We start from the raw sequence: 21,762 nt of genomic DNA, 5'->3' as shown, positions 1-21,762 counted from the left end.
ATTTATTGTCTGCCTCACCTATACATTTTTCTTATCTAAAATATATCCAATCTATTTTCCCTCATTTGTCCCTTAACTCCATAAAGGGTAGGAACAGTCATTCAGTTACCTAAACTTGAACCTGAATATCATTCTTCCTATTCCCTCACTCCTTTCAGCCATTTACCAAATTAATCTTCTGCTTTCTATCCCAAGGCCTTCCATGTCAGTCTACAGCCATACTTCCAATTTTTTGTAGTCTTCACTTTCCTTTTTATACAGCACTAATATGTTATTTTCATTTTATTTTGGGGCCCTACATGGTAGTACTCAGGGTCCATAACTGACTTGTTGCCTGGAAGTCACTCCTGATGGTGTTTTGGGAACTGTAGAGTTCTAGGATCCTCATAAGTGAAACATATGCACTAGCCTTTTTGATCTATCTCTCTAGACCCTAATATTTAATTTCTAAACTGCAAATTAAGACCAGAAAATAGCTCAAAGGGTTAGTGTTATGCTTTGCATGTGGGAGGTTTCAAGAGACCCACAGGTGTAGACCCAAAACAAAACAAAAAATAAAATTAGGGGCCAGAATGGTAGCACAATGTTAGGGCATTTGCCAGCAAGTGGCTGATCCAGGACTTACACAGGTTCAATCCCCAGCATCCCATATAGTGCCCCAAGCCAGGAGCAATTTCTAAACACAGAGCCAGGAGTAACTCCTGAGTGTGGCAAAAAAAAAAAAAAAAAAAAAGGCAAATTGACCATTAACTTTCTATTAGAAACCTTTTAACACATTGTTTCCTCAACTCCCAGGAGGCATTAGAACAATCCAGAGTACAGCAGAACTGGGTTTAATTGGGAGGCACTTTCTATATGCTTGCTTATAGAAGGTAGATTTCAAAGTGGATTACTGAGTCAATTTTTTTTTTTTCTAAATGGGGCACTAGGTCTACATTACCACTACCTCTATATTAACAAATCATCTTTTGGAGTAGGAGCAACAGCACAGCAGGTAGGGCATTTGCCTTGCATGCGGTTGACCCATGCGGTTTGATCTTCAGCATTCCATATAGTCCCCGAGCCTGCCTGGAGTGATTTCTGAGCACAGAGCCAGAATAAACCCCTGAGCACTGCTGAGTGTGGCCCAAAACAACAACAACAAACAAAAACCCAATTCATTTCTTTAAGGGTGACATACCTTCCCATCAATAAATACATAATTTTCAAATCACAAGCATATCTTATTCTCTTGATTCTTTATGCTTCTGAATATACTTACTCTACTAAAAGTACACTTTATCCTTTCACTGCACACAAGGTATTAACACAAATGTCATCTCTTCAGAGCAGCATTTTATACATTAACAGGTACACACGGTCACTGGCTCCTTTATGGTTTTATAGCACTTATCAAATTGTTCCATAATTATTTATGTACCTCTTCTAGACCAGATTGCAATTTTATTTTATTTTATTTTATTTGGTTTTATTTTGGTTTGGAGACCATACCCAGTGGAGCTCGGGTTTTACATCTGGCTGTGTGCTTTGGGATGACTCCTGGCATTACTTCAGAACCCATAAACAGTTACCAAGGATCAAACTGGAGTTAGCTATATGCAAGGTTAATCTTTGTACTACTTTTCCAAACCTTAGGTTACTTTTTTTTTTTTTAACTTTTGGGGTTACACCCAATGTGCTCAGAGGTTGAAGCTGCTCTGCACTCTGAACTCATGAATTACTTTTAGTAATGCTTGGGGTACTAAACAGGATGCTGGGGATCAAATCGGGGTCAGCTGTGTGTAAGGCAAATGCCCTACCTGCTGTATTATCACTTAAAACCCTCAAATTATTATTTTTGATGATCAAAATTTTAATTTATAATCTATGAATCCTCATGCACAGAATATGGCACAGAGAGGTATCAAAAATGGTTGAAGGAGTAAAGGAAGTGGTAACTCCACTGATATAATGGGTGTAAATCACACAGTTTAAACAAAAGTGCTATAAGGCCATAAGGTAGAATTTTTGGAGCCATAAATAATTCACTTTAAGGATTGAAATGGGGCATTATAAAAAGAAGAGACTCCATTGTGCATGCGCCTGCACGCGCGTGCGCGCACACGCACACGCACACACACACACACATCTGATCTGACCAGCAACAACCAGCAGGCAGAGGCCAAGGTAAAAGCAGCAGAATGGGAAGAAAGAAAGAAAAGAGAGACAGCTGGTACCCCAAGCTCTCTGAATACCCAGGCATCACAGCGCTGCTGTCAGGAGGGGATAGGTCAGTGTAGGGATCCATCTGGAGGAAATAGGACGTGCTGTGGTGGTAGTAAACAGGGTGGACATGAACGGTGGTGATGGTGGAGGTAGTGGTGGTGGTGGTGGTGGTGGTAGTGGTGGTGGAAGTAGAGGAACAGGAAGAAGCAGAGGCAGGTGGAGAGCTGGTCCCGCGGCCTTCAGAACTGAAAGACTGTCCAGATGAGAGGCTGCGCATTCGCCGCAGAGATACCCGGCTTGTCATGTAGTGGCCAGTCTCACCCTCTACCAACCTCTGTGATCCCAGGCCATGCTGTGGCTCCGTCAGGCGCTGTCGGACACTGCTCTGCAGGCTGGGGGCTGTAAGAAGAGTGCATAAAATATGAGGAAGGGCAAAGATACTCTGGGATTGCAGGCAAGCATGTTTGCCCATGGAAAAATGCTTGCTAAAGGCCACTCTGAGCCCAAACTAGAGAATGGGGCATCACCTCCCAAAAACCTCCCACCATGTGGTCCTAAAAGGAAGGGAAAATTGAAATGAAGTGCCCGAGTCAATTTTAGTGGCAACACCAATGGAAGAAAACCTAAGGCCAATTACTATAAAGGGAGGTGGCAAGGTAGTTAGTAGGAGGGCACAGGCAGGGCAGGGCAGGACGGGGGTAGGGTAAGGTCCGGGAGAGATCTAAGAACCAGCCTTTTTTAGAAAGCCAACCACAGAAAATAATTAACAATTCAGACAAGGATTTATAAGCGCACATGTTCATCACATTATTATTGTATGAAAGCAAACACACGGTGGAAAAGTGGGAAAATGATAACATAATTATTGAAAAACTATAAAACTATCAAAACTGTTGCTAATGAAAAGATTTTAGGGAAATATCTATTATATGGTTTATGTAAAAGAAAAAACTATGGGATGTTAAAGATCAGAGTTATGATATCCAAAAGATTATAGAGTTTGAAACAAACCATTTCTACTTCTATCTGCGACCTTGAGCTGCTTCTTTAATTTAATTCCTAATTTAAAAAATTCTATGAGGCTTTCATGAGGCTTCAGGATAATACATTTAATGTACTTGACACAATTCATTGTATTAACTAAATAGTGGTAGTTATTATCTTAGTCACGTAATGAGTTTTAGACAAAAGACAGAAAGAGAAGTTGTTCATTTTTTGTTAATTTTTGGCCATGCCTGGATCAGGAATAATTCCATATGGTTCAAGGGACCATATGGAATGTCCAGGTTAGCCACATGCAAGGCTAACACTCTACACATTATAGTATCTCTCTGGCCCTGGAAGTTGTTTAAATAAAGTCGAACTATGATTGATCTTTTTGTAGGGTAGGAAGAAGCCAGGGATTGAACCTAGAGCCTCCAACATGAGCACACAATGGAGCTATATGGGCTATGGATTTTTTTTTTTCAAGTTTGGGTCACACTGGCAATGCCCAGAGGTCACTCCTGTCTCTGCATTAAGGAATTACTCCTCATGGTTCTTGGGAGATCATATGGGATGCTGGGGATCAAACACAGGTCGATGGTTGCAAGACAAGTGCCCTACCCACTGTACTAACTCTCCAATTTCTATGGATATTTTTGAGCTCATATTTACTCTTTCCTTTTCAAACTTTAAAAAACACATTAACAATACTTTCTGAATCAATGCAACAAACAAATCAGGATGGCCACCATACCTACTGATGGGAGACATGGGTACATAGTAAAAGGAATGTGTTAGAGTATCCTCCTTGGGTTCACATTCCAATCCCACTGAAAGTAGAATTTATATCATGGCTTATTCTTCTACTTTGCTAGATAGGCTGCTACTTCATCCCCTTTAAGATGAAAAAAGTGCCAGAGAATAATGAAACAGCAGACAGACAGACAGACAGACAGACAGACAGACAGACAGACAGAGACAGAGAGAGCGAGAAAGAGAATATTGGTTGATGGCTTTCGTATCATAAAACAGAGGCTGGAGAGGAAGAAATATATGAAACAGGGAAGAAGAAAAAAGAAGCCTGAAACAAGAAATAGAGAATGGGGAGAGGATCTTTCTTTTTCTCTTTTCATTCCAGCTATACTGAAAGTCAGGATACTTAGACATATAACTGAGCTGAAGGAGAAGACTAGGCTAAAGAGAGGCCTAAGCCTTCATCATCTTGGGTGCTCTCTCTAGCCTTGAGCTGAGCAGGCTGATTCTTCTCACCCCCGGACCCTTCCCTGTAGTTAGTAGGGATAGTGCTGAGGGAACACGGGTAGCAGGCAGGTGCACAAGGCAAGCAGGAGAAAGACCCATGGGATAGTAGTGTTGGTTTAGTCCCCAAAGTTGGAAAAACAAAAGCCCCAAAGGGGCTTCTCAAACCCGGGTATTTCCAGAGGGACTGATCATCCGAGCCGGCGGATGTGGAGCAGAGAGAGCGATCACTGAACCTACGCCCCATCAGCCAGGCAGCATCTAGGGTCCAACAGCCAGGCCAAAGGGAGAAAAGAATCTGATTTACGGAGGGCTTCAGCCTGTCCATCAGAGGGACAAGGGAAGGGCCACAGGGCAAAGGATAGGTAGTTCAGAGCTTATCAAAATCCCTCCCAACTTAGAGAACATAGAAACCTATTTAGATCAATATAGTGGCATTAAGCTCACTCTGTTAAAAATCCTGACTTTGGGTTTCAGTCTTTGATTAAAGTTCTGACAAGCCATCAGATCAGATTAAAAAAAAAAAAAGCTTGATTGGGCTGGAGAGATAGCACAGTGGCAGAACATTTGCTTTACATAAGGCCAACCCGGGTTCAATCCCTGGCATCCCATATGGTCCTCCAAGTCTGTCAGAAGTGATTTCTGAGAGCACTGCCACAAGTAACCTATGAGTACCACCAGTGTGGCCCAAAAATCAAAAAACAAACAAACAAAAGCTTGACCAAGGCAACCTATCACTAAAGCATTTACACAGAAATCTTAAACTGGAATCCAGACTGACTCTAAGGAATCTTTCAGACAGTGAGCTTTGTGAGCCTTTTTTGTATGGTTTGGTTTGGTTTGGTTTGGGACTACATTCAGCAGTGCTCAGGGGTTACTCCTGGATCTGCACTCAGAAGTTACTCCTAGCAGGCTCAAGAGATGCCGGGGATTGAACGTGGGTGTAAGGCAAACTTACCCCTTCTGCTATCACCCACCCCCACTCCAGACAGTGAGCTTGAACCCAACCTCAGACATCTTTTGTATTTGTTTAAAGAAAAAATGAAAAAGAAGGGGAAAGATACAAGGGGTGTTCAGGAAAACAGCTTTATCGCAAAGCTGATTTAAACAGCATTACTCTCCGTTCTCTATATTTAAATCAGTTACATAGCACTTTTCTCTGATCTGGGAGGAAATTCAGTGGGACAGTAGGAATAAGTTCCTTAGTTCACTCAAAAATTTACACAGGTATTTTTCCCTAGGATTTTAATTTGGGTTTGGTTTGGCTATGGCTTGGGTTTTTTTGGGCCACATCTAGTGATATTCAGGAGTTTTTTCTGAATCTGCAATCAGGAATTTATTACTATTGGCAGTACTGAGGGCACCACATAGGGTGCCAAGGACTGAACCCAGAACTGCTTTGTGCAAGCAAATGCCCTATCCACAGTACTATCACTCTTGTCCCTCTCTTTTGGTTTAGTTTTGGACCATGCCTGATAGTGCTCAGGGTTTACTACTGGCTCTGATCTCAGAGATTACTCTTAATGGGGGTTGAGAGAACATACTGGGTGCAAAACAAGTGCTTTACCTGCTGTACTATCTCTCTACCCCGCTCAGCCCAGATCCTCCCACAGAATGTTCTGACCCAACTCTACTCAGCTCACATCACTTTAAAGGGAGAAAAGTGAGAGGAAAGGCCTAGGGGTGGGATAGGGTGGGAAGGGAAAGGTTCTGGGAGTTCAGAGGGAATGTCGGACATGATTGTTGTGCAGGAGTGCCCTCCTGGACAAGAATGTCATTCCAGTTTGGAGGATTTAAGTGATCTATCACTTAAATAGACAACTGCTTATGAGGCATCAAACAAAAAGGTAGAGAGAAGGAACGAGACATGTCTTCATTTATCTAGTTTAGCAATAAAAAATAAGGAATATGAAAACTTAAAACAATAATCAAAATGAATGTCATTTTTTACATTTATGTACCTCTAAAGAAAATTATTTTTATAAAATTAGATTAGATGTGAAATGGAAAAAAAAAAGCAATTTTAAAAAAGAAGTGTAGAAAGACAACACAATAAACCCCAGAAGGATAAACAGATAACTCAGCAAAGAAAAACCACCAGAGGGACATTATGAAATTATGCTACAAATTATGCTTTAATCAGGGTCAGGGCTAAATTCTGTTCCTCAGTATATGCCCATGTGCTGACTAATCATGGTAGAGGTCAGCCACTACCTGACTGGTGAGTCAAAAATGTCATCCCTCACTCAACCCAAGAGGCCACCTACACTGCATAGACAAGGGCGACACAATCTCCTCATCCAAGTCATCCACGTCGTCAGTCATGATGAAGTGGGCAGGGTTGGGGCGCGAACTGCCCATCCAGCTGGGGTCTATGTTGAGGGCAGTCACCAAGGAGTGGATGCCTGGGTTATTGACAATCTGGAAGCCACAGAGGATCTCAATCTGTTGCCAACGGTGGAGGCGTTCCCGCAGTGCTGCTGTCACCTCACTCAGAGCTTGCCTGAAAACAGATGTGAATTGTCAATATGGTCGGTCTGGATGTGAGTCCAAAAAGGAAAATGGGCTCTTCTCAGGAGAACAAGTGGTAGTGATTTGTATAAATAAGAGGCACAAGTAATATATTTAAGAGCGAGGTGGGAGCTCACTAGGAGTTGTAGCAAACCAATGTTGCTCTACCAATAAAGAAGTAGCAGGGAGGTTGGAGGCTCTGTACACCCTCAACCACTAAGTGTGTGATGGGCATCACCAGAGTTGGGCAACAGGTACTACTTACTTAGCCGTTAGGATTTTGTGATCCACATCATCAAGTGAAGAACTGTGGGCCACATGAAAAGTACCAAAGAGTGTGTTTCTCTTCTTTTTTATCTTCTCAGCCTACAAGGATGACAGCAGGTATTAGAAGATGGACAAATGATAAATGCCTTTCCTGCAACTAGGTTCTCCTCCTCCTTGTCAACTTTAGATGCATAAGGCAAAGGAAGAAAAGAAAGGAGGAGAAATAAAGACAAGAGAAGGTAGAATAGTAGGAAAAGAAAGAAAACAGAAGTGAGAGAAGAAAAGAGATACCCAGATAGGGCCCGAGCACCAGAAGGAGTTTCTCCATAGCAAGCTGGGTTGGCAGAGTCCCTTCACTCCAGCTGCCTCAACTTGCTTCATCTTTCCCAAAAGGCAAGTTGGAGATACCCTTCAGCTTCACTCTTGAAGCATGAGGACATTATATTATACAGGAGCTGTATACTCAGAAAGAAATAGAGCCCAGAACAGTATATCTCTGTTCAACAGGAGGGACAAGGAAACACAAAGAAAGACAAATGAAAGGAATACTCGCCCCCTCCTTGGCCACCAGCAGCTGCTTCTCAGCATTTTGCTTCTTGATGTTGTAGTACTGCACCTCCACCTCGTGTGTCAGCTGCAGCCACTTCTGAAGGGCTTCAGGAGCATACCATGAGCTGTGTGATTCCAGCTCCTTCTCTGCTTTCCTCAAGGCCTCCCGAACCTGCGTAGCCAAGAGGATATGTGTCTGTCTATTTACTACTACCACAACCCTCTCTGGTGCCTTTGATGCTATTTCAAGAGTTTTTTTTGTGGGGCCAGAGATAGCATGAAGGTAAGGCATTTGCCTTTCATGCAAAAGGACTGTGGTTCGAATCCCGGCATCCCATATGGTCCCCCGTGCCTGCCAGGGGCAATTTTTAAGCTTAGAGTCAGGAGTAACCCCTGAGCACTGCCGGGTGTAACCCAAAAAACCACACACACACACACACACACACACACACACACACACACACACACACACACACACACACAAAGGGGGGGGGGGGCGGAAAGATAGCACAGTGGCATTTGCCTTGCAAGCAGCCGATCCAGGACCAAAGGTGGTTGGTTCGAATCCCGGTGTCCCATATGGTCCCCCGAGCCTGCCAGGAGCTATTTCTGAGCAGACAGCCAGGAGTAACCCCTGAGCACCGCCATGTGTGGCCCAAAAACCAAAAAAAAAGAGTTCTTTTTCTATTTCTTTTTTTTTTTTTTTTTTGGTTTTTGGTTTTTGGGCCACACGTGGCAGTGCTCAGGGGTTACTCCTGGCTGTCTGCTCAGAAATAGCTCCTGGCAGGCACGGGGACCATATGGGACACTGGGATTCGAACCAACCACCTTAGGTCCTGGATCGGCTGCTTGCAAGGCAAATGCCGCTGTGCTATCTCTCTGGACCCCTTTTTCTATTTCATGCAAGCTTTACAACTCACCCAAGAGGGAAAAGGGGCAAGAGTTATTCCCTCTAATGTATATATAAAGGATATATTAGGATATATGTATATAAAGGATCCTATATTCAAAGGATAATACCCTACTCAAAGGCACACAGAAGTGACAGACCAATCAGAACTCAATATGACAGTTGTTTATTTCCTGCTAGACAACAGCCTCTATTCCCACACATCAGCTCATTGCCTCTTCTGTTGTGGGGTTGGGACACACGCACACCCACACACACACAGGCAAACTCCTGGCTTTTAGCTCAATAATCACTCTGGCAATGCTCGGGGGACCATATAGGATGACAGGGATCAATCCAAGTCAGATTGAAGTAAGGAAAGTGCTCTACCTACTGTACTTTCACTCTAGCCCTTACTGCCTCTTCTGATCAAGTCATCAATCTTTGCTATTTACTCTGCTCTCCTGAGGCAAGGGTCAACCCAACAAATCTATGTTCTGAAAAGTGGGTTCTATTATACGATCTAAAGACCTCACAATATACAGAAAGCACATAGTGGGGAATGTGAAATCATAATTCTGATCACTGTTTTGTCCCTCAAAACTATAAAGTCATGTACTTGGGGCCGGAGAGATAACATAGTAGTAGGGCATTTGCTCCCAGCCCGAGATAGACCCAGGCTCAATCCACGGCATTCCATATGGTCCCCGATCCTGCCAGAAGCAATTGCTGAGCACAGAGCCAGGAGTAATCCCTGGGCAGTGCTGGGTGTGTCCCCAAAACAAAACAAACAAACAAACAAAAACAAAAAACCATGGATTTCTTATCACTGGTGTCAAACAAAATAATAGTCTAAAGGGTAAAGGTTGATATCATGCTTGTATCTGATCCCTGCTTCATCCCTGGCATCACACAGCCCCCAGAATATCACAGGTATAACTGTGGCAGCCTCCAAAATACTGACAGAAAGCCCGGGCTGTCCCAGTACCACAGGTCGGGAAAGGTACTGCACACTCAGGTGCTAGTATTGAACAGCCAATTCAGTGGCAACCATCACTGAAAGGAAACCCCAGGCACCCTGAGCACCACTCGGAAAGATTCCCCCCACATACACACAAAGTTTATGACTGTAACTCTAATGTTACCTTTTCATTGGAATACTAACAGGGACAATAAAGTAAGCCCTCTGGCAGCTAAGGATGAGATTCAGTGGTAGAGAATATACCTTAAATGTGTAGGACTCTGAGTTTAATCCCCAGCACCACAAAATTAAAAAACAAACAAGAAAGCAAGACTCTTTGTTTTTTTTGTTTTTGTTTTGTTTTGTTTTGTTTTTGGGCCACACCCGTGACGCTCAGGGGTTACTCCTGGCTATGCACTCAGAAGTCGCTCCTGGCTTGGGGGACTATATGGGACACCGGGGGATTGAACCGCGGTCCATCCAAGGCTAGCGCAGGCAAGGCAGACACCTTACCTCTAGCGCCACCGCCCACCCCAAAAGCAAGACTCTTTCTTTTTTGTTTTGTTTTTTTTTTTTTTTTTATTGGGGGTCACACCTGGCCGCGCTCAGGGGTTACTCCTGTCCCCATGCTCAGAAGTTGCTCCTGGCAGGCTCAGGGGATATATGGGATGCCGGATTCAAACCACCGACCTTCTGCATGCAAGGAAAACGCTTTTACCTCCATGCTATCACTAATTTCTTTTTTTTTTTTTTTTTTGGTTTTTGGGTCACACCTGGCAGCACATAGGAGTTACTCCTGGCAGACTCGGGGGACCATATGGGATGCTGGGATTCGAACCACCAACCTTCTGCGTCTAAGGCAAACGCCCTACCACTGTGCTATCTCTCTGGCCCCCCCCACTAATTCTTTAGTCTACTTTAAGAATCTATTAATTTGTTTTTTTGTTTTCATTTTTGGGGTTTTTTTTTGGGGGGGGTCATACCCAGCAGCGCTCAGGGGTTACTCCTGGCTTTACACTCAGAAATCACTCCTTTTTTTTTTTTTTTTTTGGTTTTTGGGCCACACCCGTTTGATGCTCAGGGGTTACTCCTGGCTATGTGCTCAGAAATCGCCCCTGGCTTGGGGGGACCATATGGGACGCCGGGGGATCGAACCGCGGTCCGTTCCTTGGTAGCGCTTACAAGGCAGACACCTTATCTCTAGCGCCACCTTCCCGGCCCCAGAAATCACTCCTGGCAGGCTCTGGGGACCATACGGGATGCCAGGATTCAAACCACTGTCTTTCTGCATGCAAGGCAAACACCTTACCTCCATGCTATCTCTCTGGCCCGTTTTCATTTTTGGGGGGGGAGGGGGGGCAACCACCAGACAATGCTCAGGAATCACTCCTGGCAGTCTTGGGGGACCATATAAGATAATGAAAGTTGAACCCAGGTCAGCTGTGTGCAAGGAAAGCCCACTGCCCACTATATTATCAAACCAGCACCGCAAGTCTTGAAGCTATTCTTTGGGCCATACTTCAAACTCCTCACACATGAAACTTTTCAGACATATTGTAGACCCTGCACTTTAACTGAATCCAGGAAGTTGTCAATGCACCTACCTGTTCCAATTCCTCTTCAGCATATTTTTGACGACTCCGCTCATTCTCTGTACCCTCCCGCAGCTCCTTCAGTCGCTGGGCTTCCTGCTTGGCAACGTTGATCTCATCACGCAATTTCTTCTCCAGATGAACTTTCTCCACCTCCACTGTGCGGTGCTCCTCCTGGGCCTTGTGTAGCCTAGGGGTATGAAGTGGGGATATTATGTAGGGAGCTGCAGAAAGCTAGGAAAGGAGGTGCCAACTGACACTCTGAATTATGATACCAAAGAGAAAAATGGATTCTGATACTTGCACATATTTTTTTTATACTGCTGTCTGGCTCTGAGTTAGCCAAAGAACAATAGAAACCACAGCTATTAGTGTAATTCTTATGCTGCCCATCATTTTGCTGCCAATAATCACGGCTGGGAAGGCTACAGTCCTGGTATCAAACTCCTTCTTGTAATTAATTTCTCTCTGTCTCTGTCTCTCTCTCTCTCAATCTGAGTATGAAACTATCAGGCCCAGCTATTTACCAAGCATATCCTCTATCTATCTATCTATCTATCTATCTATCTATCTATCTATCTATCTATCTATCTATCTATCTATCTATCTATCTATCTGTCTGTCTGTCTGTCTGTCTGTCTGTCTGTCTGTCTGTCTGTCTCTCACCTTGCTCTTACCCCCTCACTGTTCTCTTAATTACTTTCAATTACAACTGTTTTTACCTCATTAAAAAAAAAAACAAACACTATCAGGCCTGGTTGGCCAAATATCCCTGGCAGCTAGCACAGGATCCCTGAGCACTACTTGGGAAGTCTCCAAAAGTTAAAAAATACAGACAGGAGCCGGCTAGGTGACGCTAGAGGTAAAGTGTCTGTCTTGCAAGCGCTAGCCAAGGAAAGAACCGTGGTTTGATCCCCCAGCGTCCCATATGGTCCCCCCCAAGCCAGGGTCAATTTCTAAGTGCTTAGCCAGGAGTAACTCCTGATCATCAAATGGGTGTGGCCCGAAAAACACACACACAAAAAAAATACAAACAAATAACAACAAAAAAAAATAACCAAAAAAATAAAGTATCTCATATTCTAAAATCTTAACTATCAGTTTACAGGGTATTGCACATTTGTCTTCCCTGAAGATGAGTTACTGTATCATTATTAATTTGGAAGAGATGTATAGCACTTGCTTAGTACATGTTGCACCTGAGTATCCCTAGCATCACATATGGACTCCTGAGCTCCGGCAGAAATGATCCCTGAGTACAGAGTCAGCAGTAAGCCCAGACCATGGCCATGTGTATCCCATCCCTCAAACCAACCAAATCTGGAATAGATGAGTGAAAGCTTAAAGAGGGAAAATAACAACAAAGAGAGAGAGGCAGAGAGAGAAAGAGAGACAGAGACAGAGAGAACAAGAGAAAGAGAGAAACAAGGTCAGGGAGATGATCACAAAAGGCTAAAGCACACAGGCAGGAGTTCTGGGTTTGATTTCCATCACTTGCAAGGTCCCCTAAGCACAACCAGGGACAATCCCTATAAGAAAAGTTGCTAAGTAGCACTGGATATGGCTCAAAAAACCCAAACTGGGGGCTGGAGAGATAGCATGGAGGTAAGGCAGAAGGACGGTGGTTCAAATCCCAGCATCCCATATGGTCCCCCGAGCCTGCCGGGTCAATTTCTGAGCATAGAGCAAGGAGTAACCCCTGAGCGTCACTGGGTGTGACCCAAAAACCAAAACAAACAAACAAACTAAAGTTTAAATGTAACTTTGCATAGTTTATAAAGTCTACTGTGGAGAGATTGATGAGGTGCAGGATAAGACCAAAAGATACAATGACTAAATACATAAAAATACTAAATACATAAAAAGACTGAGAAGGTTACCACTGGGCTAGACCCAGAAATGTATGTCAGAGTTTGATAATCCCTCTCAAAGAAGCAAAAGGTCTATATCTTATATTAGAGATATAGAAGAGAACGACTAGGTTACAGAACAAGGGTCCATGGAAAAGATCACTAACCAGTGAATTCATGAAGTAGGTAAAATAAAAGAGTCATAAACACAACTAAACCTATTTTATTATTTTTGCTTTTGTTTTTGGGCCACACCAGGCGGTGCTCAGGGGTTACTCCTAGCTCTCTGCTCAGAAATTGCTCCTGGCAGGCACAGGGGACCATATGGGATACAAGCCAGGATTCAAACCACCGTTGGTCCTGGGTTTGCTTGCAAGGCAAACGCCCTACTGCTGTGCTATCTCTCCAGCCTAACTAAACCTATTTTAAAAAAAATTTCCAAGTACACAGTTGTTAGTGGCTGAAGCCTGAAGATATATACAATGACACATATGGAGGGAGGGAAAATGGCTAGTCAGCAAGCAGACTGCTGATAAACTGCTGTTTTTCTGCCAACTTTGTCTCTGGACAGAATGTGAGTTCAACCTCTTTAAGGTACACACAAGATGGCGCTAAATGTAGAGCTAAAACCATCATAGGCACCATTTCCTACCCTCCACTCCCTCCCTTGTTGAATACATTCCTTATTACATCCTTCTATGACCCATGTTCCTAAAATTATAACATTAGGGAGTCATATCCACTGATATCTTGTTCTCTCTAAAAGTAGTCTCTAAGCAAAAGCCAACACAATATAATAAGTGTGCTTCTCTCTATTACAGGGAGAAGAGACCTACTATAATAGTCCTAATAGAATCTAGCAGAGATGGATTAAACAAAAATGATTAGATGCATTAAATAAGTATAAAACGTATAATTATGCATTGCCCATTCCATAACCATAAAAAAGTGAACACCACAGTAATCAATAGAATTAAGAAAAGTAGACAGGGGGCCTGGAGAGATAGCACAGCGGCGTTTGCCTTGCAAGCAGCCGATCCAGGACCAAAGGTGATTGGTTCGAATCCCGGTGTCCCATATGGTCCCCCGTGCCTGCCAGGAGCTATTTCTGAGCAGACAGCCAGGAGTCACCCCTGAGCACTGCTGGGTGTGGCCCAAAACAAAAAAAAGAAAAAAGAAAAGAAAAGAAAAGTAGACAGGAACCAGAGCAATAGAACAGAGGTAGAGCATTTGCGTTTCACACCATAGATTCAGGATGGACGGTGGTTCGAAACCCGGCATCCCATATAGTCCCCAGTGCCTGCCAGGAGTGATTTCTGAGTGCAGAGCCAGGAATAACCCCTGAGCACTGCCGGGTGTGACCCATAAACCAAAAAAAGTAAAAACAATTAAAAAAAAAGAAAGTAGACAGCCTGACTTGAAATAAGCCCTACTACTCTCTCATGAGTGATGTGACCATAGACAAGTCTATTCCCTAGACTGGACTTCTTTCTTTATTTTATTTATTTATTTTTTTTTTGGTTTTTCGGCCCACACACATTTAATGCTCAGGGGTTACTCCTGGCTAAGGCTCAGAAATTGCCCCTGGCTTGGGGGGACCATATGGGACGCCGGGGGATCGAACCGCGGTCCTGATCCTTGGCTAGCGCTTGCAAGGCAGACACCTTACCTCTAGCGCCACCTCGCCGGCCCCTTCTTTCTTTATTTTTAAGTGGAAATCAAAATTTCTTCCTGGAGCCGGAGAGATAGCATGGAAGCAGGGCTTTTGCCGTGCATGCAGGATGGTGGTTCGAATCCCGGCATCCCATATGGCTCCCCGAACCTGCCAGGAGTAACCCCTGAGCGCTGCTGGGTATGACCCAAAAAAAAAACCAAAACAAAATTTCTTCCTGTTTCAAAGAGCCATCTTGAAATCCAATGAAACTCTAAATAGAATATACATATAACAGCACTTTGACTCATTGTCACTTTGTTTTGGGGGCCAGGATCAGCTGCATACACTGCAAGTAAGGGCTTTAACTATCTCTCCAACGCCCCCCAACCCACACACACACACTCTCACACTCACTTTCTTTTTTTCTTATTTTTAGGCCATATCTACAGGACTTACTCATGGTTCTGTGCTCAGAGATCACTCCTGGTAGGGTTCAGAGGAGAATATTAGGTATTGAGGCTTAAACCCAGGCCAGCTGTGTGCAAGGCAAACACCTTACTCACTGTACAATTATTTTAGTCCCTGCAACATTACTTTTATCCACTTCAAACAACAGTCTTTGATTGCTGGCAGTTGAGGCCTAATAAAGTAAGATAGGACATGGGTAGCATGTGGGCCATCACAGCTGTCTATAGAGGGAGGCAGAGGGTTTGTGTAAGTGTGTGTGTATGCACACACACATGCATATTGTGGCAGCTGTCAAATGAGAGGGTGTGTATGTGTGCACAAGCATGTATATGCACATGTAGTAAGCCTATCTCTGGGGTATATGCATATTTGCTTTCTCTTCTGTGTGTTTTTTTGTTTGTGGTGCTAGAGATTGAACCCAGGGTCCTCATACGTATAAGATAGGCACTCTAATACTGAGTCTATCCTTAGGGGTTTTGTTGTTGTTTTGTTTTAATTTTGCAGCGCTAGAGGTCAAACCCAGTGCTCAAACAGGGCTTACACATTGGAGGCAAATACTTTGCTGTGGGTGGAGGTACATTTGTTTCTCTATGTATCAAAGTGATGATTTAGTTCTGGAGGCCTTGAGGAGCAAAGAAAACTGGGAGCTTAATTATATTCCCAAACTTGGAATGGCTCCTGCCTAGATTCTTTGCCTTTGGAATGAAAACAGTTATGGCTTTCAGTCAAAGGATGAAGGCTTCCCAGACAACAGGACTTAGCCCCCAAACAAGGGACTTAGTAGCCAGGAATTAGTTTATAGGTACAATTCCTCTTCCCCAGAAATTCACCTCTTGAGGCTGGAAGAATAATACAGTGGGGCAGAATATTTGCTTTATACATGGCCAACCCAGGTTCGAACCCCATACTCCATATGGCTAGCTCAGGGAACTAAATTTGATATGACTCCAGCACTATGCGGGAATAAGTATTTCTAGTTTAATGCTTTTTGTTATGTGACAATAAATCATTTACCTTCTTTTTTTGGAGAGGGAGTTTGTTTGGGGTATACCTGGCAGTGCTCAGGATTTAATCCTAGCTCTATGCTCAGGAAACACTCCTGGCACAGAAGCAGACTTAGGAGACCATATGGGATGCTGGGAATTGAAGCCATGTTAGTCACATGCAAATTAAGTGTCCTATCCGCAATACTACCTCTTTAGGCCCTATTTATCTTCTCTTAGACTTCATGTCTTTCACTCTAAAATAGAGATGAAAATAACAGTACTTACCTAATAGAGTTTTGGAAATTAAAAGCAGTAATGGGGGTCAAAAATGTTGTTAGTAGTTAAGTGCATATTTTGCAAGAATGAGATCTAGGCTCAATCCCCTGCACTGCAAAAACTAAAGGCAGTAATGTATTTAAATATTTAAAAATCTCTACTATCTCATAAGAAATATTTGATCCAGGGGGTTGGAGAGGTAGCATGGAGGTAAGGCATTTGCCTTGCATGCAGAAGGATGGTGGTTTGAATCCCGACATCCATATGGTCCCCCGAGCCTGACAGGATCGATATCTGAGCATAGAGCCAGGAGTAACCTCTGATCCTGCTGGGTGTGACCCCCCCAAAATAAATAAATAAATAAATAAATAAATAAATAAATAAATAAATAAATAAATAAATATAACAGAAAAGTTAGTCATGAATCCCTATAAAATCTTCCTAACTAGAGTGCACAGGCTGCTAGGATTTTCTGAAAGTTGGCTCTGAAACAGGCCTCTCTTTTCTTTTTTTTTTTTTTTTGGTTTTTGGGTCACACCCGGCAGTGCTCAGGGATTACTCCTGGCTGTCTGCTCAGAAATAGCTCCTGGCAGGCACGGGGGACCATATGGGACACCGGGATTCGAACCAACCACCTTTGGTCCTGGATCGGCTGCTTGCAAGGCAAACACCGCTGTGCTATCTCTCCGGGCCCCAGGCCTCTCTTTTCTAAAAACTCAAAACAACACCACCACAGACAGCATTTGCATTGCTTTGCATCTTGTTAAGCTTCCTCCACATGAGCCTATGATGCTAGGGATCCATGCTAAACTATCTTTTAAGTCTCATTCCTCAGAGCCACATTCCCTCATTTCCTGTTTCTGTGCCCTTCCAGTCATCACATAGCTGGCAATGTGCAGTGTGCTATTATTATGTATCCTCTGCTTTATGTATTTTTGTTGCCCTCAGGAATGGTAAATTCCTTACAATTCTCAGCACAGACCAGGTTTCTAGACAAGAGGAAGTATTTAGATTGATCAACTGACTAGCACATTCTTGTCACAGTTAGATTTTTTTTAATCATCTTTTTTGGTTTGTTTTTGGATCACACCCAGCAGTGTTCATGCTAATCCCTACTTAGCACTCTTAGGTTGCTCCTAGCAGTGGTCTGGAGACCATGGGATGCTGGTAATCAATCCTAGGCCTACTGCATGCAAAGCCTACACTGAGGTCCACTGAGCTATCTCTCTAGTCCTACAATAATTGTTAAGCCATGTTTTACTTAGATGATGCCTAGTCTATCAAAACTGGTAGAAGAACCATAATAGTCTACTTCAAGCTCTTCATATTATTGAAGGGGAGATAAGCTTAGAAGGAAAGGAATTTACCCAAAGTCAAACAAGCGAGTACTTAGGAGATATAGATTCAATACAAAAACAAACTAAGGCATACAGACAGATTTATTGGTTTCTCTGAGGGGAAAATAAGATGGGGAGGGGCTTGGGCCATACCCATAGGTGCAGAATGTCTGATACTGGCTCTGAGCTCATGACTGAGTGGTGCTCAGTGACCATATGTGGTACTGTAGATCCTACTACATCAGCTGAAACAGCCCAAGTTTCTTTGGGGGAACAGTGAAAAACATTAATATATCTATCTTAGAAGCAGGTCAGAAGTAGGAAGGACAGAATGACCCTAAGAAACCACCCAGCCTCTCATAGGAAAGCTCAAAACTCAAAAGCTTAAAAACTTTATATTAACAACTACACACTTTTCCTTCTGAAACTCAGAGATAGAAACAGCATTTTCCTGAACTTCTATATAACTGAATTAATAGACACGTAGGCTTGTAATGCATTCTAGGATGACAGAGCCTGCCAGCCAGGTCTTAGGGGCAAGAGGCCACAAACAGGCAGAAACAAGAGGTTAAGAGCTGCCAACATGAGGACCAGGGAGAAGGTCAGTCTTACCTCTCTTGAAGGTCATGCAGACTCTGTTCAGCTCGATGTAACCCCTCCAGATCCTTCATCATCTTCTTCATGTGCTCCTTGGAGTAACGATTCTGGATGTAGGCAAACCAGCAGCCTCCCACACCAATAACAATGGATACTACAAGCATGAAGTCCTTGAGGTGATTATGACGTGTCACTGTCAGAGAGGAAGGAGATGGAAGTCAGGTGTCCTACTATACTCTCAACCTCAAGATGTCATTCTAGCTCCATTCCACCCCTTCTCCACAAAGACCCAGAAAGGATTAAGTTTCACTTTCTGATATTCTCCAGTCACATACTATTATAGTAAGCTCTGAACCTAGTTTTCTATTAGTCAAGGCTTATTTGGGAAGGGATAAGAGGCCTTGGTGCAAACAACAGCTTTATGAAGACTTATTTCCTTAGTAAGCATTGAAGAGAGAATTGGTGCCTTTTCAACACTTCACAGTAATCTCTGGGCTGCAATAAGCTCAACTGCCCAGGTGCATGACCTCAATCCTATGGGATAAACAATACTCTGGCGCTAGAATAGCCATAAAGGGTAAGCTTGTGAGGGTTTGGAAAGCAGAGGCTCTCAAATTTACTCAGCCTATCAACCTCTCCACTCCTCAGACCTCCGCAGCCCCCCACACCATACCAGATAATTTCAGAACCGCCAGAGGGCAGTATCTCCCACTTTAGAAAATAATGGTGTGGGGCCGGAGAGATAGCATGGAGGGTAAGGCATTTGCCTTTCATGCAGAAGGTCATTGGTTCGAATCCCGGCGTCCCATATGGTCCCCCGAGCCGGCCAGGAGCGATTTCTGAGCATGAAGCCAGGAGTAACCCCTAAGTGCTGCCGGGTGTGACCCAAAAACCAAAAAAAAAAAAAAAAGAAAAAAAAAAGAAAATAATGGTGTATGGATACAGCTTAAGTTTGGCTGTGGGACTTAGTTTACCTCAGGTTTCCTGAACTACAGTACTAGGTTATTCTAGGTATAAAACACAAGACACACATGAAGTAAAAGTCTGCCAAGTCTCTTCACTGGAGACCATTTCTAAGCTGTGTATGGCTCAATTCAGAGATCAGGTTGAACCAGAGTAGTAGCATTGATAGACTGATATATACATATACATATACATATATATATATATATATGTGTGTGTATATATATATATATATGAGACATTACACATAAGAGAACTAAAGGGCTACTTCTTGGAAGGCAGGGAGAATCACACCCAGCAGCGCTCAGGAGTTACTCCTGGCTCTACGCTCAGAAATCACTCCCAGCAGGCTCGGGACTATATGGGGATGCCGGGATTCGAACCATGCATCATCCTTCTGCATGCAAGGCAAATGCCTTACCTCCATGCTATCTCTCCAGCCCCTAAAGGGTTACTTCTAACTCGAGAGAATGCATGGTAGCAATTTAATTAATTGCTAAGGCTCTGGTTACAAGCTGGATTTCAAAGCAATGTTCATTCCCCACAACAAAATTGAAATGGTAAACAACAACACAAATAAGAACAAAAGCCATGTTCTAAGTATAAAATTAGAAGAGGCTCTCTCCCAAAGTTAGACTGTGCTCTTCCTATACTAAATCTGGACTTGGGCTACCGTGTAGGAGACCTGAAAGAGAAACTGTAAAGAAAAGTAAGCTACCACAGATTTTTCTCAACTTGGAATAAAGTAGCTGTGGGTTCAGAACAGTCACAAGTGTGGAAGTTAGAAAAGAAAAACAAATAATGATTTCCTGGGCATAGCTGGTTACTCTCAGGTAGAAGAGGAAGATAGTACAGAGAGGTCTGTGTACGTGAGAAAGACAAGGGGCTGATGGAAATCTCAAAAGACCCAAGTAGAGACAATTATGTGTCACTGGAAATTAAATGAAGATAAAGTCTAGTAGACAAAATGGCTCTTTTTGTCCATAACTCCTCATTGAAAGGTAAGGAGCAACACATGGCATCAGTATTAGATCAAAGACAGATTAGCGCATCTATTTCCATCCATGGGAGGAGAGTTACTAGGTCTGGGATGGTGGCCATGAGCTTTACATGTTTATGCCAAATTCAGAGAAAATTGAGGGTATGTTACTGGCTATTTATAGCCTCTAGGGAGGTCTAACCATCCAGCCATATTCAAATTTTCATTCTTCTGATCTTTAGGTACCTAGATGAGATACTCTACAGCACAGTGGATGTTTTTCTTTCGGAAAAAAGGTACTCATTATCTTCCCCGTTTATTAAGGATTTTTCATCTTGGCCTAACAAAGTTTCTCAGCTGCAACAACCTTTTACATTCCTACCAAAAGTCAATGGATCTTTTGTTCTAACTAAATTTTATGCAATCTGAAGCTGCCCCCATTACCCTAGTATTTCAAAATTATTCTTTGTTTTGTTTTGCGATCACACCCCATGTTGCTCCTGGCTCTATGGTCAGAAACTACTCCTGAAGAAGTTTGGGGGACCATATGGGATAGGGATTGAATCCAGGTTAGCTGATACAAGCCATGTGTTCTACCTGCTCTGGTATCACCCCCAAGCCTCCATTTCGAAGGTTTTTTTTTTTTTTTTTTTTTTTTTTTTTGGTTTTTGGGCCACACCTGGTGATGCTCAGGGGTTACTCTTGGCTGTCTGCTCAGAAATAGCTCCTGGCAGGCACGGGGGACCATATGGGACACCGGGATTCGAACCAATCACCTTTGGTCCTGGATCGGTTGCTTGCAAGGCAAACGCCGCTGTGCTATCTCTCCGGGCCCCATTTTGAAGTTCTTAAGGTAATAGGCCTATGGATTGAGCTGCTATCTATCACCTTCAGTTCCTTATTCTACTTTGTTCAGACAAATCTGAAGCAAGAGTCCATTAATTTTCCAGTTTCATATTCCCACTAAGGTATGAAGAAAAACACTGAATAACCAAGTCTTTACTCTAAGGTAACAACATTACCCATATTATGGCTCTCTGTATCTTTTCAATTCATTTTGATCCCACTTAAATGCACAAGCCTTCAATCCATACATCCTTTTGCTTTGTCAAATGCATAGCTGAATCTCAGATATAATTGTCACATCCCTTGAAATACAAAGTTTAGTGAATTTGCTCTGTGGCCCCGAGTAATTATCACTCGTCTATATGTTAGTGCCTAGCACAATACCAAACAGCACAAATAAGTCACACAAAAATATTTGTAGGGGATCGGAGAGATAGATTGGAGGTAGAGCATTTGCCTTGCATGCAGGAGGACAGTTCAAATCCCAGCATCCCATTGGTCCACTGAGCCTGCCAGGAGCAATTTCTAAGCATAGAGCCAGGAGTGACCCCTGAGCCAGGTGTGACCAAAGAAAAAAAATATTTGTAGGAC

The 21,762-nt window shown here is 43.2% G+C and overlaps 1 protein-coding gene across 2 annotated transcripts in view; it reads right to left on the bottom strand.

The window, feature by feature from the left end:
- Window positions 1-21,762, bottom strand: part of STIM1 (stromal interaction molecule 1) — a 214,971-nt gene that overhangs the window by 4,848 nt on the left and 188,361 nt on the right. For both annotated transcript variants that reach the window (XM_049780499.1, XM_049780500.1), the window contains exons 6-11: window positions 18,399-18,576; window positions 11,228-11,405; window positions 7,778-7,945; window positions 7,223-7,323; window positions 6,714-6,949; window positions 2,538-2,604 (exon numbers count right to left, since the gene is read on the bottom strand). In XM_049780499.1, the coding sequence (XP_049636456.1) occupies window positions 2,538-2,604; window positions 6,714-6,949; window positions 7,223-7,323; window positions 7,778-7,945; window positions 11,228-11,405; window positions 18,399-18,576 (928 nt within the window). The remainder of the gene's footprint in view (window positions 1-2,537; window positions 2,605-6,713; window positions 6,950-7,222; window positions 7,324-7,777; window positions 7,946-11,227; window positions 11,406-18,398; window positions 18,577-21,762) is intronic.

This window comes from Suncus etruscus, chromosome 9 (assembly GCF_024139225.1).
Source record: "Suncus etruscus isolate mSunEtr1 chromosome 9, mSunEtr1.pri.cur, whole genome shotgun sequence".
NCBI classification, from domain to species: Eukaryota; Metazoa; Chordata; class Mammalia; order Eulipotyphla; family Soricidae; genus Suncus; species Suncus etruscus.
The sequence above is the reverse complement of the archived record's forward strand: the minus strand, read 5'-3'. Positions and strand labels throughout refer to the sequence as shown.